The 23,269-nt window shown below is 42.7% G+C and overlaps 1 protein-coding gene across 1 annotated transcript in view; it reads left to right on the forward strand.

The window, feature by feature from the left end:
- Positions 1–23,269, forward strand: part of RPIA (ribose 5-phosphate isomerase A) — a 55,539-nt gene that overhangs the window by 16,293 nt on the left and 15,977 nt on the right. Inside the window, exons 4-6 of the mRNA XM_053588096.1 lie at positions 17,531–17,590; positions 20,048–20,112; positions 21,324–21,392. Coding sequence (XP_053444071.1) covers positions 17,531–17,590; positions 20,048–20,112; positions 21,324–21,392 — 194 coding nt within the window. The remainder of the gene's footprint in view (positions 1–17,530; positions 17,591–20,047; positions 20,113–21,323; positions 21,393–23,269) is intronic.

Below are 23,269 nucleotides of genomic sequence, written 5' to 3' on the forward strand. Positions count from 1 at the left end.
GCTCAGGCTGGTCTGAAACCTGTGAGCTCAGGCAGGCCACCTGCCTTGGCCTCCCAGAGTGCTATGTTTACAGGCGTGAGCCACCATGCCTGGCCCAGTGTCTGCCAATTTGAGGACCGTAACCCAGGAATACAGACTCAGCACCAACTGAGAATGTGTCTTGGAGTGGAGAATGTGTCTTGGAGTGGGTTACATAAGGCTCAGTAGGAATATGTTTTGTTACATAGAAAGTGAAGCAAAGGTGACATTCTTAAGATTCTGAGTTGTGCTCAGTGACATTATCTATAGATAAAGCAAATCTGTGGTTAACGTTCTAGGGTAAAAAGTTAACAAGTGCACAGGCATCTCAGGGTCTGGAGAGGGGATTGTTGCCTGCTTTTGTGCTTCATCTGATGGGTAAGGTTATAGTCAGTACATGTCAGTGAAATAATTGACAGACTCCAGCCTTGCAGGCAAGAGTTTAGCTTTTAGGTCATAGGCCTAGTTTCTAAATATATCCAATTTGCAGCCATTGAGCTGCTTTTAAATTTGTTTTGTTCAATTTTCCTTTTTCTCTCAATTTTCCCTTTTTAGTCTGACTTAATCTTCCAAAGGAGGACTTTGGAGACCAAATACTATAATTTGAGGGACTTGAAGATAACAGATCTTGTTTTTTCAGAATTACAGTGTATATGGGATCACATTGAATTCTGTCAATGTTCTTCACCCCTATACAAAGTGTTATCAGGGAGGATTCAGAGGCTCCTGTATTTCCTTTTAGAATGCTGAAGACTCTTGTTTTATGCTAATGTTTCCTCAGTTCACACAGATATGAGATGATCATTGCAATTAGGGTTATTCTTTTTTTTTTTAAGAGACATTTAGAGTCTCATTTTGTCGCCCTCGGTAGAGTGCCTTGGCGTCACGGCTTACGGCAGCCTCCAGCTCCTGGGCTTAGGCGATTCTCTTGCCTCAGCCTTCCAAGAGGCTGAGACTACAGGCGCTTGCCACAGTGCACTGCTATTGTTTGTTGAGGTTGTCATTGTTGTTTAGCTGGGCTGGGCCAGGTTCCTACCCACCAGCCTTGGTGTATGTGGCCGGCGCCAGTGTTGCCGTAACCACTGTACTACAGGCACTGAGCCAAATGTTGACTTTTTTGTGAATGTCTTTTTATAAGTAAGTTTTCAGTTGTAATATTCCAAATACTGCCCATATTGTAGCTAGGGCTCTTTTTATCTTAGTTGGCCAGTGTCGTTTTATCCACTAGACTTGTTGTCCCTGAGCATTTATATTGGAAATGTACTTTTGGTATAGGTTATGCACCCCAAAATGTTGGGTACTCCAAGTTTAGGTGATATGGGTAGTAGTTACCTGTAGATATAGTTTAGTTTAGATATGCAATAAAGCTTCTCACATTCTCCGAGGGTGAATTTTTAAAGTATCATCTGGCAATATCTTTGCCCACCAAGTGCAGTAGAACCTCCATAGTTGACTACCTCCCTCAGTTGACCTAATTTTTATAGACTGGAAATGCACCACAAGTACTCCAGGGAAGTTCCTTATGTTGACCACCTCCATATGTTGACTAATTTGTTATATTCCCTTGAGTGGTCAACTTGCAGAGGTTCTACTGTCATTCCCATTATATGGTCCCTAGTTTCATTAAAATGTTTTGTGGACCTTTAGCTGTTAATGGATAAAGAGGGTCCAGCCACCTCTCACTGTCAGTCATGTGCAGAGAAGGGGATAGGTCCATCAAACTTGATTTGTCTGAAGGCCAGCACTTCTGGAGAACAATGACAGTAGCCTGTCCAAGAGTGTTCTGTTCTTTCATTTCCAAAATTATAGGTTTTTTTTTTTTTTTTTTAATAGAGACAGTCTTACTTTATTGCTCTTGGTAGAGTGCTGTGGCATCACAGCTCACAGCAACCTCCAACTCCTGGGCTTAGGCCATTGTTTTGCCTCAGCCTCTCAAGTAGCTGGGACTACAGGTGCTCGCTACAATGCTCGGCTGTTTTTTTACTGCAGTTTGGCCGGGGCTGGGTTTGAACCCACTACCCTCGGTATATTGGGCCAGCGCCCTACCCACTGAGCCCCAGGTCTCTCCCCCAAATTACAGTTTTATACATTAAAAGTTCAAAGTGAAAACTACAGGGCGGCGCCTGTGGCTCAAAGGAGTAGGGCACCGGCCCCATATACTGGAGGTGGCGGGTTCAAACACAGCCCCTGCCAAAAACTGCAAAAAAAAAAAAAATAATAAATAAGTGAAAACTACATAAACCCGTATTCCAAATAATAATCAGCATAACTCAGTGACGTATTACATTCCGATTCAAAAGTTAATCTAAATCAATCCACCTAAACTACTCAAGATAGGCAGCTTTAGGGTGGGAGCTAAATTTACAAATAGTAAGAATGGAGGGGAGGGTGTGAAGGTCAGGCAGGACCTAAACTGACCAGACCAGCTGTGTCATGTCTGCTCTAGCTAGCCTGACAGACTCCCATCTTATTCTCAACTACATGTGCTTTCACAACTATAAAAATAAGGCCTCTGACACTTAGGACAAGAGACACTGTGGCAGCTAAATGTCTTCCTTCATATCCAGGGACTTTGGCTAGTAAGTGATCATCTGTATTCACAGTGAGTGATCTATTTGTAAAGCATTAAAAACTGCCTGACCAGGCATGGAATTGAAAGAACTTCCGGGATGTCTTCTCTAAATTGGGTCCTTGGTAGTATATTATGCTTGAAAAAACAGTGCTGTAGGCTATAGGAACTTTGGGCTGTTTCCAAGAAGTTGATATAAAGGATCCAGTGTCCTTTTGATATTGAAAAAATGAAGGTTTGTCCTACTTTCATATCATTTAGATTAGTGATTTCCCAGTCAGAGGAGTGGGGCTCAAAGAAGGGAGAGTTAGTAGATTGTCATCATAACCAGGAAATAAAAATAAAAAGGTGTATGCAGAAGAAATTCAATGAGTACAGACATCGTCCAGTGTCTTGGGAAGTGTCTGCTCAGATGTCATCTGCTTCATGTCCTTGGAGGTGTTGGGAATCTTAGAGATCTTTAATTGGAAGACTCCGGTGGACTCAGAAGTCCATATAAATGTTGGAGCTTTCTCTAAATGAGAATTGTAAATCCAGGAGTCAACTTCTTCAAGTTTAGCTGCACAGCGATCGGTCAATAATACCTGATAAGGGCTTTTCCAATAAGGTTCACAGTGCGGCTTTTACTTGATGTCTTCTCCAGTGAACAAGTTCTCTGGCTGGAGATTGTGGTATTTAAGATCTCCTGAGAGCACACTGTAAAAAGAATCTTTTATTAATTTAATTTTTAGGGAAAGAAGTTAGTTAAGCCTTGACAATAATGGAATATTAAGTCCTTCAGTAAAGTTGGTTCATGGAAACTGCCATCCAGTTTCAGAGGTTAACTTGTCTCATAAAGGAATGATGGTTGCTTTCTGAGAGGAGTTTTTGGGTTAAGCAAAACCCATGGAAGAGTCTTGAGCTCAGTAATAGGAAAGCTTTTGTATGATCCTGTTTGTTGTTAAATCAGTCCAAAAGTCTGGGGATGGTATGCACAATGAAAATGTTGGAAAATGAGTCAGATTTCACAATTTGAGCAGATTACCTCTCCAGTAAAGAGTTCCCCTATCCCTATGTAATTCAGAAGGAAGGAATTGCCCAGGAGGGAATTATCTGCTCTAACAAATATTTTCCTACTGCCTGTTTGCCTTTTCTGCAAAGAAATCTTTCAAGCCAGTGAGAAAACGTGCAGATCACAACCAGTACACAGTTATAACCCTGAGCTACAGGCAATTAGATAAAATCCGTTTGCCAAATATCGAAAGATCCAGTGGGCAAAGGGACATTCCCTTGAGATCTGTGAGAGGCTTTCTTGGATTATGTTTAAGATGATTTGGACACTTAGCATAAACCTAATAAGCTGTTATGGACAGGATTTCCAGTAATAATGTTTTTCCCCGGGCGGCGCCTGTGGCTCAGTTGGTGGGGCGCCGGCCCCATGTACCGAGGGTGGCGGGTTCAAACCCTACCCCGGCTGAACTGCAACCAAAAAATAGCCGGGCATTGTGGCGGGCGCCTGTAGTCCCAGCTACTCAGGAGGCTGAGGCAAGAGAATCGCTTAAGCCCACAAGTTGGAGGTTGCTGTGAACTGTGTGATGCCATGGCACTCTACTGAGGGCCATAAAGTGAGACTCTATCTCCACACAAAAAAAAAAATAATAAAAAATAATGTTTTTCCCAAGCAGTGATTTTCCCATGTCCCCAGTGAATGAGCTCATGGACGTGTTATAGGAAATTGAAATCTTAAAGGCAAAACAGGTCTGTGATTGGGTCCATACTTGACATAGTTTACAAGTTGGGGGAAAGCATCCCCCCTTTATTAGCCATATCTGCTTTTCTCTCTCTGAAGCTTTTTCTTGAGCCCTTTGAGTTCCTTTACATGGGAGCTCATTTTGAATATAGTCACTTCTGTAATTTCTCTGATAATAGCACCAGAAAAATGATTTTCTTTATTCTTCAAAGAGTTGAATTTGGAATGTCCAGGAATCTTAATAAGAAGCCATTTTTTTGTCTTATTTTGCCATTGGATAGCTTCCAAAAGACCAAAAACTTGAGAGCAACCTTCCAAAATTACAAGCTACACCAAAAGTATAATGACTTTCCGTGTAAACATCAGTCACTTGAGTTTTGGCAAATTGACAAGCTCTGGTGAATGCTTATTAACTCAGCTAACTCTGCTTATTTTACTTTAGGCAAGGAATTGCTCTCATGATGTCTGTGAGAGACACAACAGCGCAGTCTGTTTAGTATTTTTTACATTGTTGGAATTGTATCTTTTAGTTATGTTCCATCTGTGAACTGGGTAAATAGCATTTTTCAGTGGTATCTTTAAGTCCTTTCTGGACATCAAAAGCTGTTCTATTACTAAAATGCAGTCATGACCTATCTCATTGGTTTCATCAGGAATTATTCTTGCAGGATTAAGAGAATTATAGTAAGAGAGGGTAATAATGTGGAGGAAAAGTACTTTGTAAGAAGCCAGTCTTTTAGCAGAAAAGTGTTGTGAATCATGTGAATTTAAAAGCTTCTGCAGGCTGGGTGCCTGTAGCTCAGCAGCTAGGGTGCCAGCCACATATCCCGGAGCTGGCGGGTTCAAACCCAGCCCAGGCCTGCCAAACAATAATGACAATTATGACCAAAAAATAGCCGGGCATTGTTGCAGGTGCCTATAGTCCCAGCTACTTGGGAGGCTGAGGCAAGAGAATCACTTAAGCCCAAGAGTTTGAGGTTGCTATGAGCTGTGATGCCATGGCACTCTACCCAGGGCAACATAGTCTCTGTCTCAAAAAAAAGAAAAGAAAACAAAATAAAAGGTTCTGCAGAATAAGGTACATATTATCATCAAAGGATCCTCCTCCATTATAATTTCCTTACTGGCCTCATGAAGCATGACAGCACCTGAAATGGCCCTCAGAGAAGGGGCTAGCACATGTGTCACAAAGTCTAATTGCTGACTGTAAATAAGTAGTCAATAGGTCTATATTGTCCCATGGATTTTTGGGTTAGAAGACCCAAAAATCTGCCAGGGTTTTCATGAACAAAAAGTTAAAACAGTAGCTGATAATTTGGATGGACCAAAGGGGGAGCTCTTGTAGGATTTTCCTTTTCCTTGTTTTTTCTTTTTTGACTGGGTGTTCCTATATTGCCCAGCCAAGGCTCAAGTGATCACTTTTATTTATTTATTTTTTTTGAGACAGAGACTATGTTGCCCTGGGTAGAGTGCCGTGGCATCACAGCTCATAGCAACCTCCCAAGTAGTTGGGACTACAGGTACCCACCACCATGCCGACCTTTATTTCTTGAACAGCTATTTGTCCTTCTGATGTCCAATGTATGGGGTCGGGTTGATCTTTCAACAATGTAATAAAGGTTATATTATGAGAGAGAAACTGGGACTGGGGATCCAGCTATGGCAGTGTCCAGTTAAGCCACCCCCCCCCAGCTGCTTTTAAATTTTGGAGTATGGCATGTATGTAGGAATTCCAGTTACTCAATCTAGATTTATGAGTAGTTTCCCTTAAGAAATTAAATATCCTGGGCGGTACCTGTAGCTCAGTGGTTAAGATGCTGGCCACATACACCAAGGTTGGCGCTTTCGAACCTGGCCCAGGTCTGCTAGAACAACAATGACAATTGCAGCAAAAATAGCCAGGTGCTGTGGCGGGCACCTTAGTCTCAGCTACTTGGGAAACTGAGGCAAGACAATTGCTTAAGCCTATGTGTTTGAGGTTTCCGTGAGCTGTGATGCCGTGGCACTCTATCCACGGCAACATAGTGAGACTATGTCTTAAAAAAAAAAAAACAAAAAAAAAAACAAAACTCTGGGAGGCCAAGGCGTGGATTGCCTGAGCTCACTGGTTCGAGACCAGCCTGAGCCAGAGAGAGTCCGTGCCTTGAAAAATAGGTGGGTGTTGTGGCAGGTGCCTGTAGTCCCAGCTACTTGGGAGACTGAGGCAAGAGAATCATTTGAGCCCCAGAGTTTGAGGTTGTTGTGAGCTGTGACATCACGGCACTCTACCGAGGGCCACAAAGTGAAACTATGTCTCCAAAACAAAACAAAACAAACAAAAAAAAAAAAACAGGGTAGGATTCAGAACAGAAACGCATCTCCCATGTCAGCTGATGGTTTGGTTTGTTCTCTACTTATATGTAGCCGCACCTCCTCCAGAGTATTGCTTAGGAGGAAGGGAAAGCCCTCTTTATTGCTTCAGAGTCCCCCATTTCTTCTTTTATTTTCTTTTTGTTTCTGTACCTATTTCAGCTTTCTGTAGTTTTTCTTTGGGTGTTCTGTTTTCTTGTAATAATTAACAGACATTTTGGGATATTTGAGACTTGTTTTTTTTTTTTTTTGTTTGTTTTTTTTAGAAAGGGATGCCTTCTGTTTAGATCTGATAAGCTGACCAGTAAGTTGTTGAAACTGTAGATTTATGATTTTAGTGGCTTTGCTATCTTTTTTCTATTGTATAACTCTGGCCAGTTTATTAGCAAGGTTCACTAGTTCTGAGGGGCACAGAATCTCAATTTCTTTGGTACATTTTGACCACCTTGGCCAGTCCGTTAAAGAAGGTTGTATTGAATAAAAGAATCATTCCGATCATTCCATAGACTTTTCTTTATTCCCAAATACTGTTTAAAAACCCTTTGAAATATTTTTTTCTTTTCTTTCTTTCTTTTTTTTTTTTAGAGACAGTCTCACTTTGTCACCCTTGGTAGAGTGCCATGGCGTCACAGCTCACAGCAACCTCCGATTCTCTTGCCTCAGCCTCTAGAGCAGCTGGGACTGCAGGCGCCTGCCACAATGCCCGGCTATTTTTTTTTGTTGCAGTTTGGCAGGGGCAGGCTTCGAAACCGCCACCCTCTGTATTTGGGGCTGGTGTCCTACCCACTGAGCCACAGGCGCCACCCCAAAAAACCCTTTCAAATCTTTCAGAACAGTCCAGCACAGTCTCGTTTGGTCCTTGTTTACAATGCTGGACTTTAGACCAGTAAGTAATCTTAGGAAATGTTTGGGAAATTACTTGAGCTAAATGGTTTGCTAATTCTCAAGCTTTTTATTTTTGTTCTTCAGCCATTTGTGTTTTTTTTTTGTAGAGACAGAGTCTTTCTTTTATGGCCCTCGGTAGAGTGCCGTGGCGTCACACAGCTCACAGCAACCTCCAACTCCTGGGCTTAAGCGATTCTCTTGCGTCAGCCTCCGGAATAGCTGGAACTACAGGCACCCGCCACAACTGCCCGGCTATTTTTTGGTTGCAGTTTGGCCGGGGCCGGGTTTGAACCCGCCACCCTCGGTATATGGGGCCGGCGCCTTACCGACTGAGCCACAGGCGCCGCCCTCTTCAGCCATTTGTTTATGAAATTCACTTAATGATTTCCTGTCAGACTTTGGTACCCATTTCCTTCATTTCTTTTAGATACTAACATATGAACCAAATGATAGAGATCTAAATAGCCAGGTTCATAACTTCTCATAGTTAAAGACTAAACTCCCTCGAAAAATCTATAGGATTCTAGGCTAGGATCTAGAAATTCGTTATTAAGAGCTCTAAGTTCTGCCTTGGTCCGAGGGTGTAAACTACTGAAAGTTCTCCCCTTGGGTAAAGTTTTTCTCTAAAGGGTGCTATCAAAATTTCTGTGGGTGGCAGAGGAGAGGGTAAAGGAAAACCTGGGCAAGGAATTCTGAAGTAAAGGATAAGGTTCTGGAGGAGCTGTAAGAAGACCGCTAAAGCTTCAGACAGTTTCTCCAGTTAAAAAAATGGTTTCCCGGGTCTTGCAGTTCACCTCCTTTATGGAGCCCTATTGTCTTGGGGACCTCCTGATGTCAGGTCATCTTTCTTTCCCTTAGTGGTCTGGTGTCTTGGAGAAGCCTGCCCACTTCTTTTTTGGGTAGGTATTAGGGTGTGAGCTCATAGTACTGACAGGAAAGAATTCTAGACACAAAGATTATTAGAGTTTTAAGGAGGAAAGTTTATTTTACTTCTCCCAAGGACAAGGGGCTGGGTTTTTTATTGGGGTTAAAAAAGGGAAAGAAAGTTTATTACTACAGGCCAATAACAAGAGGCAGCTGTGAAAGGGCTTTTTTTGTTTGTTTGTTTTTCTTTCTTTCTTTTTTTTTTTTTTTTTTTTATTGTTGGGGATTCATCGAGGGTACCATAAGCCGGGTTACACTGATTGCATTTGTTAGGTAAAGTCTCTCTTGCAGTTTGTTTTTCTCATTCCTCTGTGAGGCTGGCTTATCAGGGTCCTTGGAATATAGTCTGGTGAGAGCAGAGAGGGTCACGTGTTCCTTCTATCTTCTCCGTTCTTTTCAGGTACTGTGGAAACAAGCTCTTAGAAACACATCTTAAGCCCCAGGTGGTTAATCAGACAAAGGGATAGGTGTGTGCTGTGATCTTTTTTTTTTCTCTATTCTATTAGTTTATTAACAATTCTCTCCCATCAGGAGGGGTATGCATGGTTGCCCACATCCTGGCAGTGTTAGGTGAAGAGGACTGAAAGATATCTGTCCGTATTCTCAATTTTAATCTTCTTGTTTTTGGATAACTCCTGTGGCAGATGGGAGAAAGTGTCTGCAACATTTTGCAGTGTCTCCTTAAACCTGAGCATGATCATGTGACTTTGCCAATGGGACATCACCGAATGAGATGCCCTCAGGGACTTGAAAAGTGCTTTTACATTGGGCCTTGACCTCTCTTGATACTGGAACCATTTTCCCACCATGTGAATGTAGGGGAGGGAAAAATTGCTTCCATCTTGCCCTAAGTTCTTTGCCTGGACCGTGAATTAAACTGATAGAAAGCTGTCAATGTAAAGGAAGAAGTAGAGGCAAAATTAATATAGGTAGAGAGTTTATTTGTTTCAAGTTTGAGGACTGCAACCCAGGAGATAGATTCAAATTGCCCTGAACAAAAGCAGGGACTGTTTTTAAATTGAATATAAATTGATTGGCTGTGCATTGTTCTTTGTATAACACATTCTAGGAACATTATGATACTAGGTAAGGGTTATATTGTACAATTTGTATATTAGGTAATTTTTTGGCTAGTCTGGAAATAAACAAAAAGAAAAAAATAAAAGAATATGCCCTTAAACTGTTAACCCCAGCAAGAGAACCTTATTTTTATGTTTTTCTGGGCCAGATACACTTTGCATACTTCACATGCTTTTTTTTGGAGACATAGTCTCACTATATCGCCCTGGGTAGAGTGCCGTGGTGTCACAGCTCACAGCAACCTCAAACTTGTGGGCTTAAGTGATTCTCTTTCCTCAGCCTCCCCAGTAACTGGGACTACAGGTGCCCACCACAGTGCCTGGCTATGTTTCTGTTGCAGTTGTCATTGTTGTTTAGCAGGCCTGGGCTGGGCTCAAACCCGCCAGCTTGGGTATGTGTGGCGGGTGCCCTACTCTCTAAGCTATGGATGCTGAGCCATATACCTCACATTCTTCAGATTGCTCTGAGCTACTTTTCTTTCTTTCTCAAAGTAGATTAACAGGAGAAAAACCATATTTAATTATGTATGTATACACAAGAGTCTCACAAAAATGTGAGACTTGAAGAAGGGCCAGGTGATTGAAATTTATATGGTATTTTGAGCTATAGAAAGGAATAGGGGCTGGTTCTGAGGGGGTGTGGAGACAAATTATGGGAAGGTGAAGGGAGGATATATATGGTGAATAAAACTTGTTTTGCAGATAGAAAGTCTCTTAGGTAATAAAAGTTGTCTCTGAGCACCCTCTTCCTGATAGATACTTTTCCTAAAGTAGATTTCCTTTATAGATGTAAATTTCCTTTATGAAATTGCAGCCTTTCAGAGCCACTCATTGGTCTGCAGATTCTCAGAATAACCAACATGAAATATACCAAAGAAGTATATTTTAGGGTGACATATGTGGTCCCCTACAGTCATACTTGGAGTTAGTGTGTCCTGAGGCCCAACATAAACAAACTGTGATAAGTCTGGAGAATGAGAGGCTGTGTGGAGAGTGGCTCCAAGCATGTGAATGAGGCCACCTTACACTAGTCGCCCTAGACTTACCAGTCTATGGAATTACGAGAAATAATAAATATTTGCTCTGTTAAACACTGTGTTCTGGAGTACCTGTTTTGCAGCAAAAGTTCACTGAACAATACCTTTGTCCTTAAGTGTGCCTGGCAACCTAGTCCTAAGACCAGCTGTTTGATTTTCTCCAGAGATTGAACATCTACCTTGGGAGTAGGGTAGGAGGATTTGATGTATAATAGATTTTTGAATAGCTTTTCAACCAGTCTTCCCTTTTTAAAACAAAAAACAAAAAATTTCTACCTTCATGTCTTGAAGTTCAAGATATCACTGATTCCTGAGACTTTTGGAAGGGTCTGTGATGTTTGTTTATTTATTTTTTGAGACAGAGTCTCACTCCATTGCCCAGAGTTGAGTGCCCTGGCGTTATTGCTCACAGCAACCTCAAACTCTTGGGCTCAAGTGATCCTCTTGCCTCAGCCTCCCGAGTAGCTGAGGCTATTGGCGCCCGCCACAACGTCTGACTGTTTTTAGAGATGGTGTCTAGATCTTGCTCAGGCTGGTCTGGAACTCCTGAGCTCAAGCAATCCTCCTGCCTTGGCCTTCCAGAGTGCTAGGTTTATAGGCGTGACCCACCTTGCCCAGCCTTGTGATGTTTATTTAGTTGTTCCTTAGCTTTTTCCACGATTTCTCTTCCTTATTTCTGCCCTTTACCATTGTCTAGCAGAGGGTCTAGCTTTTAAAAGTTGCTGTTTCTTCCTTAGTGAGGTTTATGCCTTTAAGAAAAATTCCTTTCTTGTAGTTTTGGTGAGGTTTAGGAAAGGACCTGAACTAAACACAGGTGTCCATATCGCCACTTTTGTCTGAAAGTCCAATCTTGTGTTTTTAGGATAACTTTCTCACCCACCTGTGCTGTATGGTGATAATTGATCACAGTATGGCCAGACTGGAAAATGGTGGTTGATTCTGGTTGAGTAGAGGAGTTCTTCATAGTTCCTGGTCCTTTTAAAATTTACTTGTTTGAGTCCCCACCCCCTCATATGCAAAGTTATTTTGTGTTAAGTTTGCCAAATAGAATCTTCTGAAATAATTGGAAGGAAATTAAAATTTTTTTGTAGGGAGGCAGTGCCTGTGGCTCAGTGAGTAGGGGGCTGGCCCTATGTATCAAGGGTGGCGGGTTCAAACCCAGCCCCGGCCAAACTGCAACAAAAATAATAGCCAGGCATTGTGGCAGGTGCCTATAGTCCCAGCTACTCGGCAGGCTGAGGCAAGAGAATCGCCTAAGCCCGAGAGCTAGAGTTTGCTGTGAGCTGTGACACTACGGGACTCTATTGAGGGCGACAAAGTGAGACTCAGTCTCTTAAAAACAAACAAAAAAAAAAATTATTTTTTTTCCTAGGGGTCAAGGGAAAATGATGTCCCCTTCATCCTCTGAAAGTTTGCTGAAAATCACTGGCAAAGTCAGCTTAGTAGAAGAAAGACATACAAATTTATTTAGCTGATCCTGATTTTACAAGATACAGGAGCCCTCAGAAGGAAGATAAAAACACACAGGAGAAACCGTCTGTTTTTATGCTTAGGTTTAACAAAGTGTGGACAGCTACTCAGAAATATGATTGGACAAAAAGAGTATCATCTAACACTGACAGACTGGAAACCCAGCAAGTCCTGTTTCTTCAGGTGGTTCTTGGCTTTTGGGCAGCATTCCTTCCTTCTGAATATTGGGCAGGACCCTCTCTGGAATGGGGGAGTCTCATGACTTACAAACAAGAAAAGATTACCTAATTTCTTTATGGCCAGTTCTTACACAGAAAGGTAGGGGAAAGTTAGAATAATAAATTTAGGGTATGGCTGGCTTTGGGGAAAATCTTTTCTGGTTTCTATGACCAGCCTTGGGGAAGAGGGATTCTAGTTTCTGTGGGTAGCCTTGGGAGAAAATGAGGGGCTAGGGACAGGAGGGGAAAAGGTCAGGGAAAAAAAACCTGTGGCATCTGAGGCCTTCGTTTCAGATTATCATTTTCTGAGCTCCAACAATTTTGTACTTTTTTTTTTTTTTTTTTGAGACAGAGCCTCAAGCTGTCACCTTGGGTAGAGTGCCGTAGCATTACAGCTCACAGCAGCCTCCAACTCCTGGGCTCAAGTGATTCTCCTGCCTCTGCATCCCAAGTAGTTGGGATTACAGGTACCCACCACAATGCCCAGCTATTTTTTGGTTGCAGCCATCATTGTTGTTTGTAGGCCCAGGCTGGATTTGAACCCGCCAGCTCAGGTGTATGTGGCTGGCACCTTAGCTGCTTGAGCCACAGGCGCCAAGCCTAGGTATCCTATTTTTTAACAAGTAAACCTCTAAGGTTTAAATGATTTGGGTAGATTTGTCCTGTAAAATGAAAGCAAAATAAAGCATTTGAAAGCTGGATCTGGTCTTCTAAGGTAAAAGCAGAATTTATTGCTTACTCTGTCTTCAGTCCTATCTTGACTAGGTGGTGGAAAGGAAAATGTAGAGTTTGCAGGTTCAATTGTGAAATTCATGAAAAACAGGAAGACTGCCACGTGCCACTTGTCCCTAATCAGACATTTGGGGGCACCAGCTGTGGGATGGTAATGAGAAGGCATTGCTTCCTATTTTTTCAGAAGCACAAGCTCATCATTAGCTTTCCTGGCTCCCTGCACTTTACAGAGCTCTGGCCAGAAGAGGCAGGCCAGGGGTGTTTGCGCCATATCCTCAGAGACTCTTTAGTTTGCCAGCTGGAAGCTTCTGCTGTCTAGCAGGTGCTGATCTCAGCCAGCACTGGAGGCCTGAATGTGCTGACTGAGCCAGTGGTGGGTCAGAACCCTCATAGTAGGACTGTTGTGTTGACTTGATGTATTATTTTGCTAAGTAACTTCGATGTAAGTTTCCACAATTGATTAGCTTAAAAAGCAAATTCATTGTCTCACAATTCTGGAGGCTAAAAGTAGAGATTTTTTCCCCCTCATAGTCTGGAGGCTAAAAGGCCAAGAGATTATGGTGATGGTAGAGGCTGATGATGGTAAGGTAGCTCACATCTGTCATCCCAACACTTTGGAAGTCTGAGGCTGGAGGGATTGCTTGAGGCCAGGAGTTTGAGACCAGCCTAGGCAACACAGTGAGACCTCATCTCTACAAAAAATTGAAAAGAAAATATTTGTTAGGTGTGTTGGTGCATGTCTGTAATCCTAGCTACTTAAGAGGTTGAGGCAGGAGGATTTCTTGAGCCCATATAGTGAGCTATGATAATGCCACTGTACTCCATCCTGGGAAACAGTGAGACCCCCATCTCTTGTTTTTTTTTTTTTGGCTGGGGCTAGGTTTGAACCTGCCACCTCCGACATACGGAACCGGCACCCTACTCCTTGAGCCACAGGTGCCGCCAGAGACCCCCATCTCTTAAAAAAAAAAAAAAAAGTGATGGTGGAGTTGGTTCCTTCATGGTCTGAAGGAAAATCGTACTTTTCTCCTAGCTCTTGGTGGGTTGCTGCAACCCTTGGCTCAAAGGCTCATTAACCTAATTTCTGCCTTCATGTGCACATGATGTTCGTTTGCTCTGTGTGTCAGAATATCCCCTTTTTAAAACACACTAGCCATAGTGGATTGGGGCTCACTCTAATGACCTCATTTAAACTTGGTTACCTCTTTAAAGACCATATATCTAAAAGGACATATTCTGAGGTACTGGGGGTTAGGACTCAAACATACCTTTTTGGGGCAGAACACAATTCAACACGTAATATTTAGGAAGGATGAGGCTGAGGCCACTTGTGATTATCGCTTCTTTGTAATCACAGTTGCAGGGACATTCAAAGGCATCTGTAGAGTTGAGTCAAAAGTGGGAAAGAAGGGAGAGTTGCGGACCTGCCCATGGGGGTTGGCTTACGCTGTTCCATCCCAGGAGAACCTCCAGGTCCTTGTACAGGGTCCTAGACTTCAGTTTGCATCCTCACAAATTGGCAGAATTCCTGAACCCATATTGAGAATATGAGTATAGACTTGTTTGAAGGAAGTACAGGTTATCTCTTTGCTTTGTTTGCTTATTTCCTATCTGGGAAGATGGGAGTGTCCCATTGCTTTCAGAAGCTGGGTCGGGGGCATGGGAGAGGGATCCCAGTGGGCCTCCTGGCTGCAGAACGTAGAGAGCATTCACCTAGCACGCCACCGTCCTGGTGCCAGGCTCTGGTCAGGTTCTGGAATGGGTGGCTAGGGGTTGTGTTGAGGAGGCAGATTCAGACAGACAGTGATCATTTGAGGTACATGCATTTTAATAAGAATAGGAGGCTCTTGTGAGTGGGAGGTGTGTTTTTACTGTCTCCAGTGTCCATCGTGTCTGGCACTCTGTGTTTATGGAATAAATTATTGTTATATTTATGTGTATTTTAACAAGTACATGGTAGGGAAGTAGAGATAGGTGCCTTGTAGAGGAAGGAGAGCCCACTCCTTGTTCAGGGTGTGGTGGTTATTCTTTAGAAAGCCTTGATCGGTTAGCAGTATATGATTGGTTCATAATACCTGTGTGTGCGCATCCTATGTGTATGAAAAAGATTGATCACTTGAGCATGCCAACCCCCACCCTTACACCCCACCCCCTTCCTCTGTAGTTCTTTATGAACTAATCAGAAGTGTTATACCGTCACTTCTGCTGTGTGCCTTTGGTCACACAGACCAACCCTGGGTCATGTGGAAAGGGACTCCCTAAAGCCATGAACATCAGGAAGTGAGGACTGTTGGGGGCCATTCTGGCGGCTGCCTTCCAGACTTTGCCAATGTTGTATAGCCTCAGGGTCTAGAATTAGGATGGCTTCACTAAACTACTGTTGGAGAAATCTAGGGACTGAGAAATAATCCACCAGTACTATTTTTGTTATTTCCCTCCTTCATTATATATTTCTCTTTAATAAGTACTTGCTTTTTTCAACCAAATTTTATTTTAGCTTTTTACTATGGAAAATTTTGAAGTTTAAAAAGGGCAATGAGGGCGGCGCCTGTGGCTCAGTCGGTAGGGCGCCGGCCCCATATACCGAGGGTGGCGGGTTCGAACCCAGACCCGGCCAAACTGCAACCAAAGGAAAAAAAAAAAAGGGCAATGAACATGGCTGGCACTTGGCTCCTGCCTATAATCCTAGCAGTTAGGGAGGCCAAGGCCTGATTGCTTGAACTCAGAAGTTTGAGACCTTCTCTACTAAAAGTAGAAAAAGTTAGCTGGGCATTATGGCAGGCACCTGTAGTCCTAGCTACTTGGGAGGCTGAAGCAAGAGGATTACTCAAGCCCAAGATTGAGGTTGCTGTGAGCTAGGATGATGCCACAGCACTCTACCCAGGACAACAGAGTGCGACTCTGTCTCAAAACCTACCCCCGCCCCCAAACCAAAAATCCCAAAAGGCTAAAGAACAACAAAATGAACTTCCATGTACCCAGCACCCAGTTTAAACAGTTATCAATTCATGGCCAATTCTGTTTCGTGTATACCTCAATCACTCCCCTACCCTTGTTATTTTGGGAATAAATTCTAGGCATAAGATCAACTCATTGCATGTATTTCATATTCATATTAATCTCTGAAAAATAGGGAGTCCTTTAAAAATCAAACAATGCTCAGAAATTAACTCTAGTCTTCAGTAGCATCAAATAAAACTCTAGGATTCAAAAATATTGAAAAATACTCAAAAATATTGTCTTTAAAAATATTTTTAAGAGTTTGAATTAGGATCCAAGTATAGCCTACATGTTGTAAATTTCAGGGTCTTAGTGTTATATTTTTATTGTTTTAGGATGTTAGATTAGAAGAATGGCCTTGGTTGTTTCATCCATTTTCGTCTTTTACAGAAAAACCAAGGGCCACATGGCTGGCTCATTTAAGATTAGAATCTGGACCTTCTGCTTACTACTCTGAGATGCTCTTTACTTTAAGCAGAAAATGTTTTAAAGGTATACCTTTGCAGAAAAGTTTTCCATGGTTTGGTTCCTCTGCATATTACAAGCAATGACATGGACTTGGGTGTTCAAATGCAAGAGTTCCTGGTACCTTTATTCTAGCTTTGAAATCCTGCTCAGAGTTACATGGTGGCCCAATCCACTGTTCTACTTATGTCAGCCTTTTGAAAAGGGTGCCTATGAGGCTTGTCTATAAAGTAAACGGTGCTGACTTTTTCTTAAAGATCCTGAATCTCTCCCTGTCTCGTGCTTTAAATTTGCCATTTCATACTTATCCATTGTAGAGTTCTGGCCTGTTATGCTTTTCCAAGTGTATATGTACTTTTCCCTGTATCCTTAACCATATGGCCTAGAAATCATAGTGATTCCTCAGTCTTTATTGTTAGATTATTTTATTATTATTTTTTGAGACAGAGTCTCACTATGTCACCCTTGGTAGAGTGCTGTGGCGTCACAGCTCACAGCAACCTCAAACTCTTGGGCTTAAGCGATTCTCTTGCCTCATCCTCCCAAGTAGCTGGGTATAGGTGCCCGCCACAATGCCCAGCTATTTTTTGTTGTAGTTGTCATTGTTTGGCAGGCCCAGTCTGGGTTCAAACCCACCAACCCCAATGTATGTGGCCAACGCCTAACTACTGAGTTATGGGCACTGAGCCTGTTGGATTATTTTAAAAACGTTTCTAATGCTTTGTGATTTGTGTTTTATTATATATTTTAGGAGTTTTTCGTAACTCTTGTACGGCCTAAAGCTTTAGGAGACTGGCATTGCCTGCAGTAGCAAGTCACTGAGGGGCGCTCTTAGCTTATCAGTGGAACGGAATCTTCACTGTGTGCTGTTTGCCTTTTTCGGTCTCCCACGTTGAATTAGCAGTTTGGCCATTCTTGGCTCCATCTCCTATCTCTTGACGAGCTAGGTTGGGAGCCTCAGTGTTTGATAACTTGGATCCAAAAGAATTCTGAGAGTCCTCGTCTTGTACCCAGAGTATACAGATGATTATGGGTGCTTTTTCTGTCTTCCTCAGGCCCGTCAGCTCATCCTGCAGTATGGTTTAACGCTCAGTGATCTGGATCGACACCCAGAGGTAAGAGAGAAAGAGTCAGACTGCTGTGTCTGTCTCCTTTTTTTTATGGCTGCCACTTGTTTGTAGGTTTCAGATATTTTGTCAAGTGTAGGGAAAAGATCAGTTAGTTACACTAATTTTTCTTCTTGAACTCTGAGTATTAATCATGGCTGAGGTCACAGGTGTAGAGGTGGTTAGTTTACAGTATGTTCCTTCTGGTTTAACTTCGAGGGCTTGGTCTGAGTGTAGTGAAGAGGATATGGACAAACCCAGGGCTGGACCTAGGGCCGGATCCAGGGCTTCCTGAGGTCCTCCTACAGAGGTAGGAGCCAGCCCTCAGAGCTTACATTTAAGTGAAGTAAGAAGGAATCATCTGAGGCAGTCACAGGCATTTGAAGGCAGATTAAAATGAAGTTTTGTGATAAAGACTGTCATGTACAGGGGCAGGCTGGAGTTGGTGTGAGTGGGCAATAATGCATATCATCCTACCTGGCGCTTTCTGAGCCATTAGAAATTGATCTCTAATCAGTACCATAATTTTCGCACTTTATAGATGTGAAAAGGCACAGAGAGGGTAAGTTATTTGCGAAGGCCACACTGTAAGTGGCAGAACCAGAATTTGAACTCAGGTGCTCCCGGTTCTAGTGTGATGCTAGTTCGATTTTGTGGGAGAAGGTAAAGTTTGAAATGAGTTGTAAAGGCTGTGGCAAGGGCAGGAGAGAACATTCCTGAGATGGTGGATGACAGCCATGGAAACATTTCCACATGGGCATGTGAGTATGTGTGCACACTGTTCAGACTAGGGGATAAGGACAGAATGAGTGGAATGAGCTGGTCATGGTGGGGGAAGGGAGAGAGGGCAAGCAAGCTGGATTGGTGTCAGGACGTGATTGTGGTCTAGTAACCCACGTAGCCATGGTATGCATGGGCCTCAGAGGGGTTAGTAAGAACCATGAGAACGAGCTGTTGGGGAATTTCTATGGATATAGCCTGGGAGACAGGCAGATTATCTATTCAGTGGTTGTGAGGAGAATGCTTTAGGATGAAGTTAGGTTTGGAACCTAGGTAAAAAGTTGCTACCTTCCATGTCCCAGAGAATTGTCACAGTGTGCAGCCGGCCCAAGGCTTGGTGCAGACTGGGGGAATACAGGCTGTAACTTCAGACAAAGGCCAAAATCTGTAAAAGGATGGAAGTAAGCATGCCTCACATGAAACTGTGTTGGCTTTATACTTGTGCTACAATGCCCATGCCAAGCAACTTAGTAACTGCAACATGAATAGAATTTGTACCCTGCATACTGCTGGTTTTAAAAAAATGTAATTTAGGGGGTGGCGCCCGTGGCTCAAGGAGTAAGGCGCCAGCTCCATATACCGGGGGTGGTGGGTTCAAGCCTGGCCCTGGCCAAAAGTGGAAAAAAATGTACTTTAGGTTTCCACTTTGTCCATGCATACTACCGTGAGTGATGAGAAGTGTACTTCTTTTTTTTTTGAGACAGAGTCTCAAGCTGTTGCCCTGGGTAGAGGGCCATGGAGTCACAGCTCACAGCAACCTCAAACTCTTGGGCTTAAGTGATTCTCTTGTGTTAGCCTCCCCAGTAGCTAGGACTATAGGTGCCCACCACAACGCCCAGCTATTTTTTGTTACAGTTGTCCTTGTTTAGCTGGCCCGGGCTGGGTTTGAACCCACCATCTTTGGTGTATGTGGCTGGCACCATAACCACTGTGCCATGAGTGTTGAGGCATTGATTTTGGTTTTTGAAAGATGAATGAACTCATTTGCCCCTTGATGGCTTTTGGAGCTGGTAGAACCACCTAATAGAGGGAGTGGCAAGCCCAGACAAGTGGAGTCTGAGCAGTAGTGCTTCAAATAATTTCCAACTCAGGAACACCTTGAATGTCTGTTATCATCTTTAGATATATCCCCTCATCTGATCTTCGTGTCTACTTGAAATTGCCTGTCAATTTGCCCACAATTAGTGCAGAGATATTTGTATCAGTTTTTCTTGGCTTTTTTCCTCCCCGTTGACCCTCTACCCTCAATGAAATTTGGAGGACCAAAACCGTAATGGCTAAGATCTCTCTCCTATCCCCAAGAACTAATTTTTGCTTCCTGGGGCATGATACAACTCACACTGAGAATGTTCAACTAATTTTTGCTTCCTGGGGCATGAACAGCTCACATGTTCTAAATAGTTCCAGCTTGTCCACAGAGAAGCTGATGAGTGGGAAAAGGGAGTTAGGAGTCATTGTGAGAGCTGTACCCAAGTTGAGTCCCAGGTCCTGTGCTAGTTTCCTCGTGACCCCAGTGGAGCAGCTTAACCTTTGGAGCCTCAGTTTCTTGATTTGGTAAATGAGACTACTGTTCCTGCTAATAGGGCCACAGAGGATCTGATGAGTTATTGTCCAGTCGGGATTAGCATACAGCCTCCCCTCGAGAGCTCTTGGTGTTTTCTGTATCTTTACTTCTCCCTGACACAGATTGACCTCGCCATCGATGGTGCTGATGAAGTAGATGCTGATCTGAATCTCATCAAGGGTGGTGGGTGAGTGTTTCTTGCTAAAGATTGTCTACCAGTTGATCCTTAGCAAAGCAGGATGGGATCTAGAATGAGCAAGTTGCCGTTGTGTTGGACATGAATCTGTCTGCTATTGCCTTAGATCCAGACTGGTGTTTCTGGCTGGGAACAACAATCTGGTGACAAGGAAGCTGGGCCTTTTTAGTGTGCTTGTTCATCTTAGTGGGCTCTCTGCGGATCTGCATTCTTCTGTTGATTCAAACTTATTGTCCAGGCCAAATCAAAATATTATCAGGCTAGATTATCAGGTCTATGGGCACCAATATACGACTTGTGCTTTAAAGCCATGCTTACCTCTGTGAGCAGTTAGGGATGCTATTCATTCATTTGGAAGACATTAATTGGGTGTTTCCTTTCTTTTTTTTTTTTTTTCCAGTTTTTGGCTAGGGGTGGGTTTGAACCCACCACCTCCACCATATGGGGCCAGCGCCCTACCCCTCTGAGCCACGGGTGCTACCCAATTGGGTGTTTCCTAAGTTGAGATTTGGGCAGGCAGGGAATGGTGAGTTGAAAAGAATGAAGTCCTGTTCTGCTGGTTCTTACATAATCAGTCAGGCTACTGAATGACACAATATTTGTTTAAGATCACACATTATTGTTTAGATGATTTTTATATGTGTTATTTAAATCTCTCGACTGCAGGTAGGAGATAATTTAGATGCTTAGCACTAGAAGTAGGCCTGGACCCAGATGTGCTGATTTCCCACGATCTGGGCTCTCTCCTTTCCATCACCCTGTCAAATAGTTGATTGGGCACATTGTTCAAAGTTTGTCTTCCTCAGGTTATTGATCCTCCCATTCATACCATGTCTAGATGACATCTCTCTAAGCACAAAGAATCATGTTAGACGCATCTTGGATGGGATTATGCCTGGCCCGAACGGGAACCACTCTAGGTTTCTCCCAGACACAGGCTAGTGTTCCTATAGTCCTTTACCAGATACAGCATGATGGATTGGGCATGTCCTTTTAAAAGTTAAAAGTTGGACGGTGCCTGTGGCTCAAAGGAGTAGGGCGCCAGCCCCGTCCAAAAACTGCAAAAAAAAAAAAAAGTTAAAAGTTAAATTTCTCTTTAAGTGCCAGGATTGAGTAGATTTAGAGTTTGTTTATCTGATCTTAGTTCCCAGATTGAGATTTTGTTATACTCCTGTGTTCATTTGCTTCTTTTCTAACCACAGAGGCTGCCTGACCCAGGAGAAGATCGTGGCTGGCTATGCCAGTCGCTTCATCGTGATCGCTGATTTCAGGTACAGTTTCTGGCTTTCTGAACTGCTGACTGAAGAGGGAGTTTTGATCCCCAAGCCTCATTCCTGTTTTATAGAAGAGGAAATAGAGAGATGGAGGACGACTCCAACTTTTTGAGACTGATAGCTGAGACTTAAGGCATTGTCTAGGAGAGTTTATGTCTTGCTTCCAGCTGAAGGTAGAGGTTGCAAACTGATTGCATTACCCTTAGGCTGAAGCAGAAGTCTCCAGTCTTTTTTTTTTTTTTTTTTTTTTTTTTTTAATTTTTTTATTAAATCATAACTGTATACAATGATATGATCATGGGGCATCATACACTCACTTCATAAACCATTTGACACATTTTTATCACAGTGGTTAACATAGCCTTTCCGGCGTTATCTCAGTTACTGTGCCAAAACATTTACATTCTACATTTACCAAGTTTCGCAAATACCCCTGTAATATGCACCACAGGTGTGATCCCACCGATCCCCCTCCCTCTACCCACCCCCCCTTTCCCACTTCCCCCTATTGTTAAGTTGTAGCTGGGTTATAGCTTTCATGTGAGAGTCCCAAATTAGTTTCATAGTAGGGCTGTGTACATTGGGTATTTTTTCTTCCATTCTTGGGATACTTTACTAAGAAGAATATGTTCCAGCTCCATCCATGTAAACATGAAAGAGGTAAAGTCTCCATCTTTCTTTAAGGCTGCATAGTATTCCATGGTATACATATACCACAATTTATTAATCCATTCGTGGATCGATGGGCACTTGGGCTTTTTCCATGACTTAGCTATTATGAATTGGGCTGCAATAAACATTCTGGTACAAATATCTTTGTTATGTTGTGATTTTTGGTCTTCTGGGTATATGCCCAGCAGAGGAATTACAGGATTGAATGGCAGATCTATTTTTAGATCTCTGAGTGTTCTCCATATATCTTTCCAAAAGGAATGTATTAATTTGCATTCCCACCAGCAGTGCAGAAGTGTTCCCTTTTCTCCGCATCCACGCCAACATCTCTGGTCTTGAGATTTTGTGATATAGGCTAGTCTCATTGGAGTTAGATGATATCTCAAAGTAGTTTTGATTTGCATTTCTCTGATGATTAAAGATGATGAGCATTTTTTCATAAGAAGAAGGCCGTGCGCCTGTCTTCTTCAGAGAAGTTTCTCTTCAAATCCCTTGCCCAGCCTGCGATGGGATCCCTTGTTTTTTTCTTGCTGATGCGTTTGAGTTCTCTGTGGATTCTGGTTATTAAACCTTTGTCAGAGTTACACCCTGCAAATATCTTCTCCCATTCTGAGGGCTGTCTGCCTGCTCTGCTTACTGTGTTCTTAGCTGTGCAGAAGCTTTTTAGTTTGATCAAGTCCCAGTAGTGTATTTTTGAAGCTGCTTCAATTGCCCGGGGGGTTCTCCTCATGAAATACTCACCCAGACCAATTTCTTCAAGGGTTTTCCCTGCATTCTCCTCTAGTATTTTTATAGTTTCATGTCTTAAGTTTAAATCTTTAATCCAATGAGAGTCTATCTTAGTTAATGGTGAAAGGTGTGGGTCTAATTTCAGTCTTCTGCAGGTTGCCAGCCAGTTCACCCAGCACCATTTGTTAAATAGGGAATCTTTTCCCCACTGAATGTTTTTAATTGGCTTGTCAAAAATCAAATAGCGGTAAGTAGCTGGATTCATCTCTTGGTTCTCTATTCTATTCCAGATATCTACTTCTCTGTTTTTGTGCCAATACCATGCTGTTTTGATCACTATCGATTTGTAGTAAAGTCTGAGGTCTGGTAGTGTGATTCCTCCTGTTTTGTTTTTATTTCTGAGTAATGTCTTGGCTATTCGAGGTTTTTTCTGATTCCATATAAAACGAAGTAATGTTTTTTCAAGATCTTTA

Source organism: Nycticebus coucang, chromosome 4 (genome assembly GCF_027406575.1).
Source record: "Nycticebus coucang isolate mNycCou1 chromosome 4, mNycCou1.pri, whole genome shotgun sequence".
Lineage (NCBI taxonomy): Eukaryota > Metazoa > Chordata > Mammalia > Primates > Lorisidae > Nycticebus > Nycticebus coucang.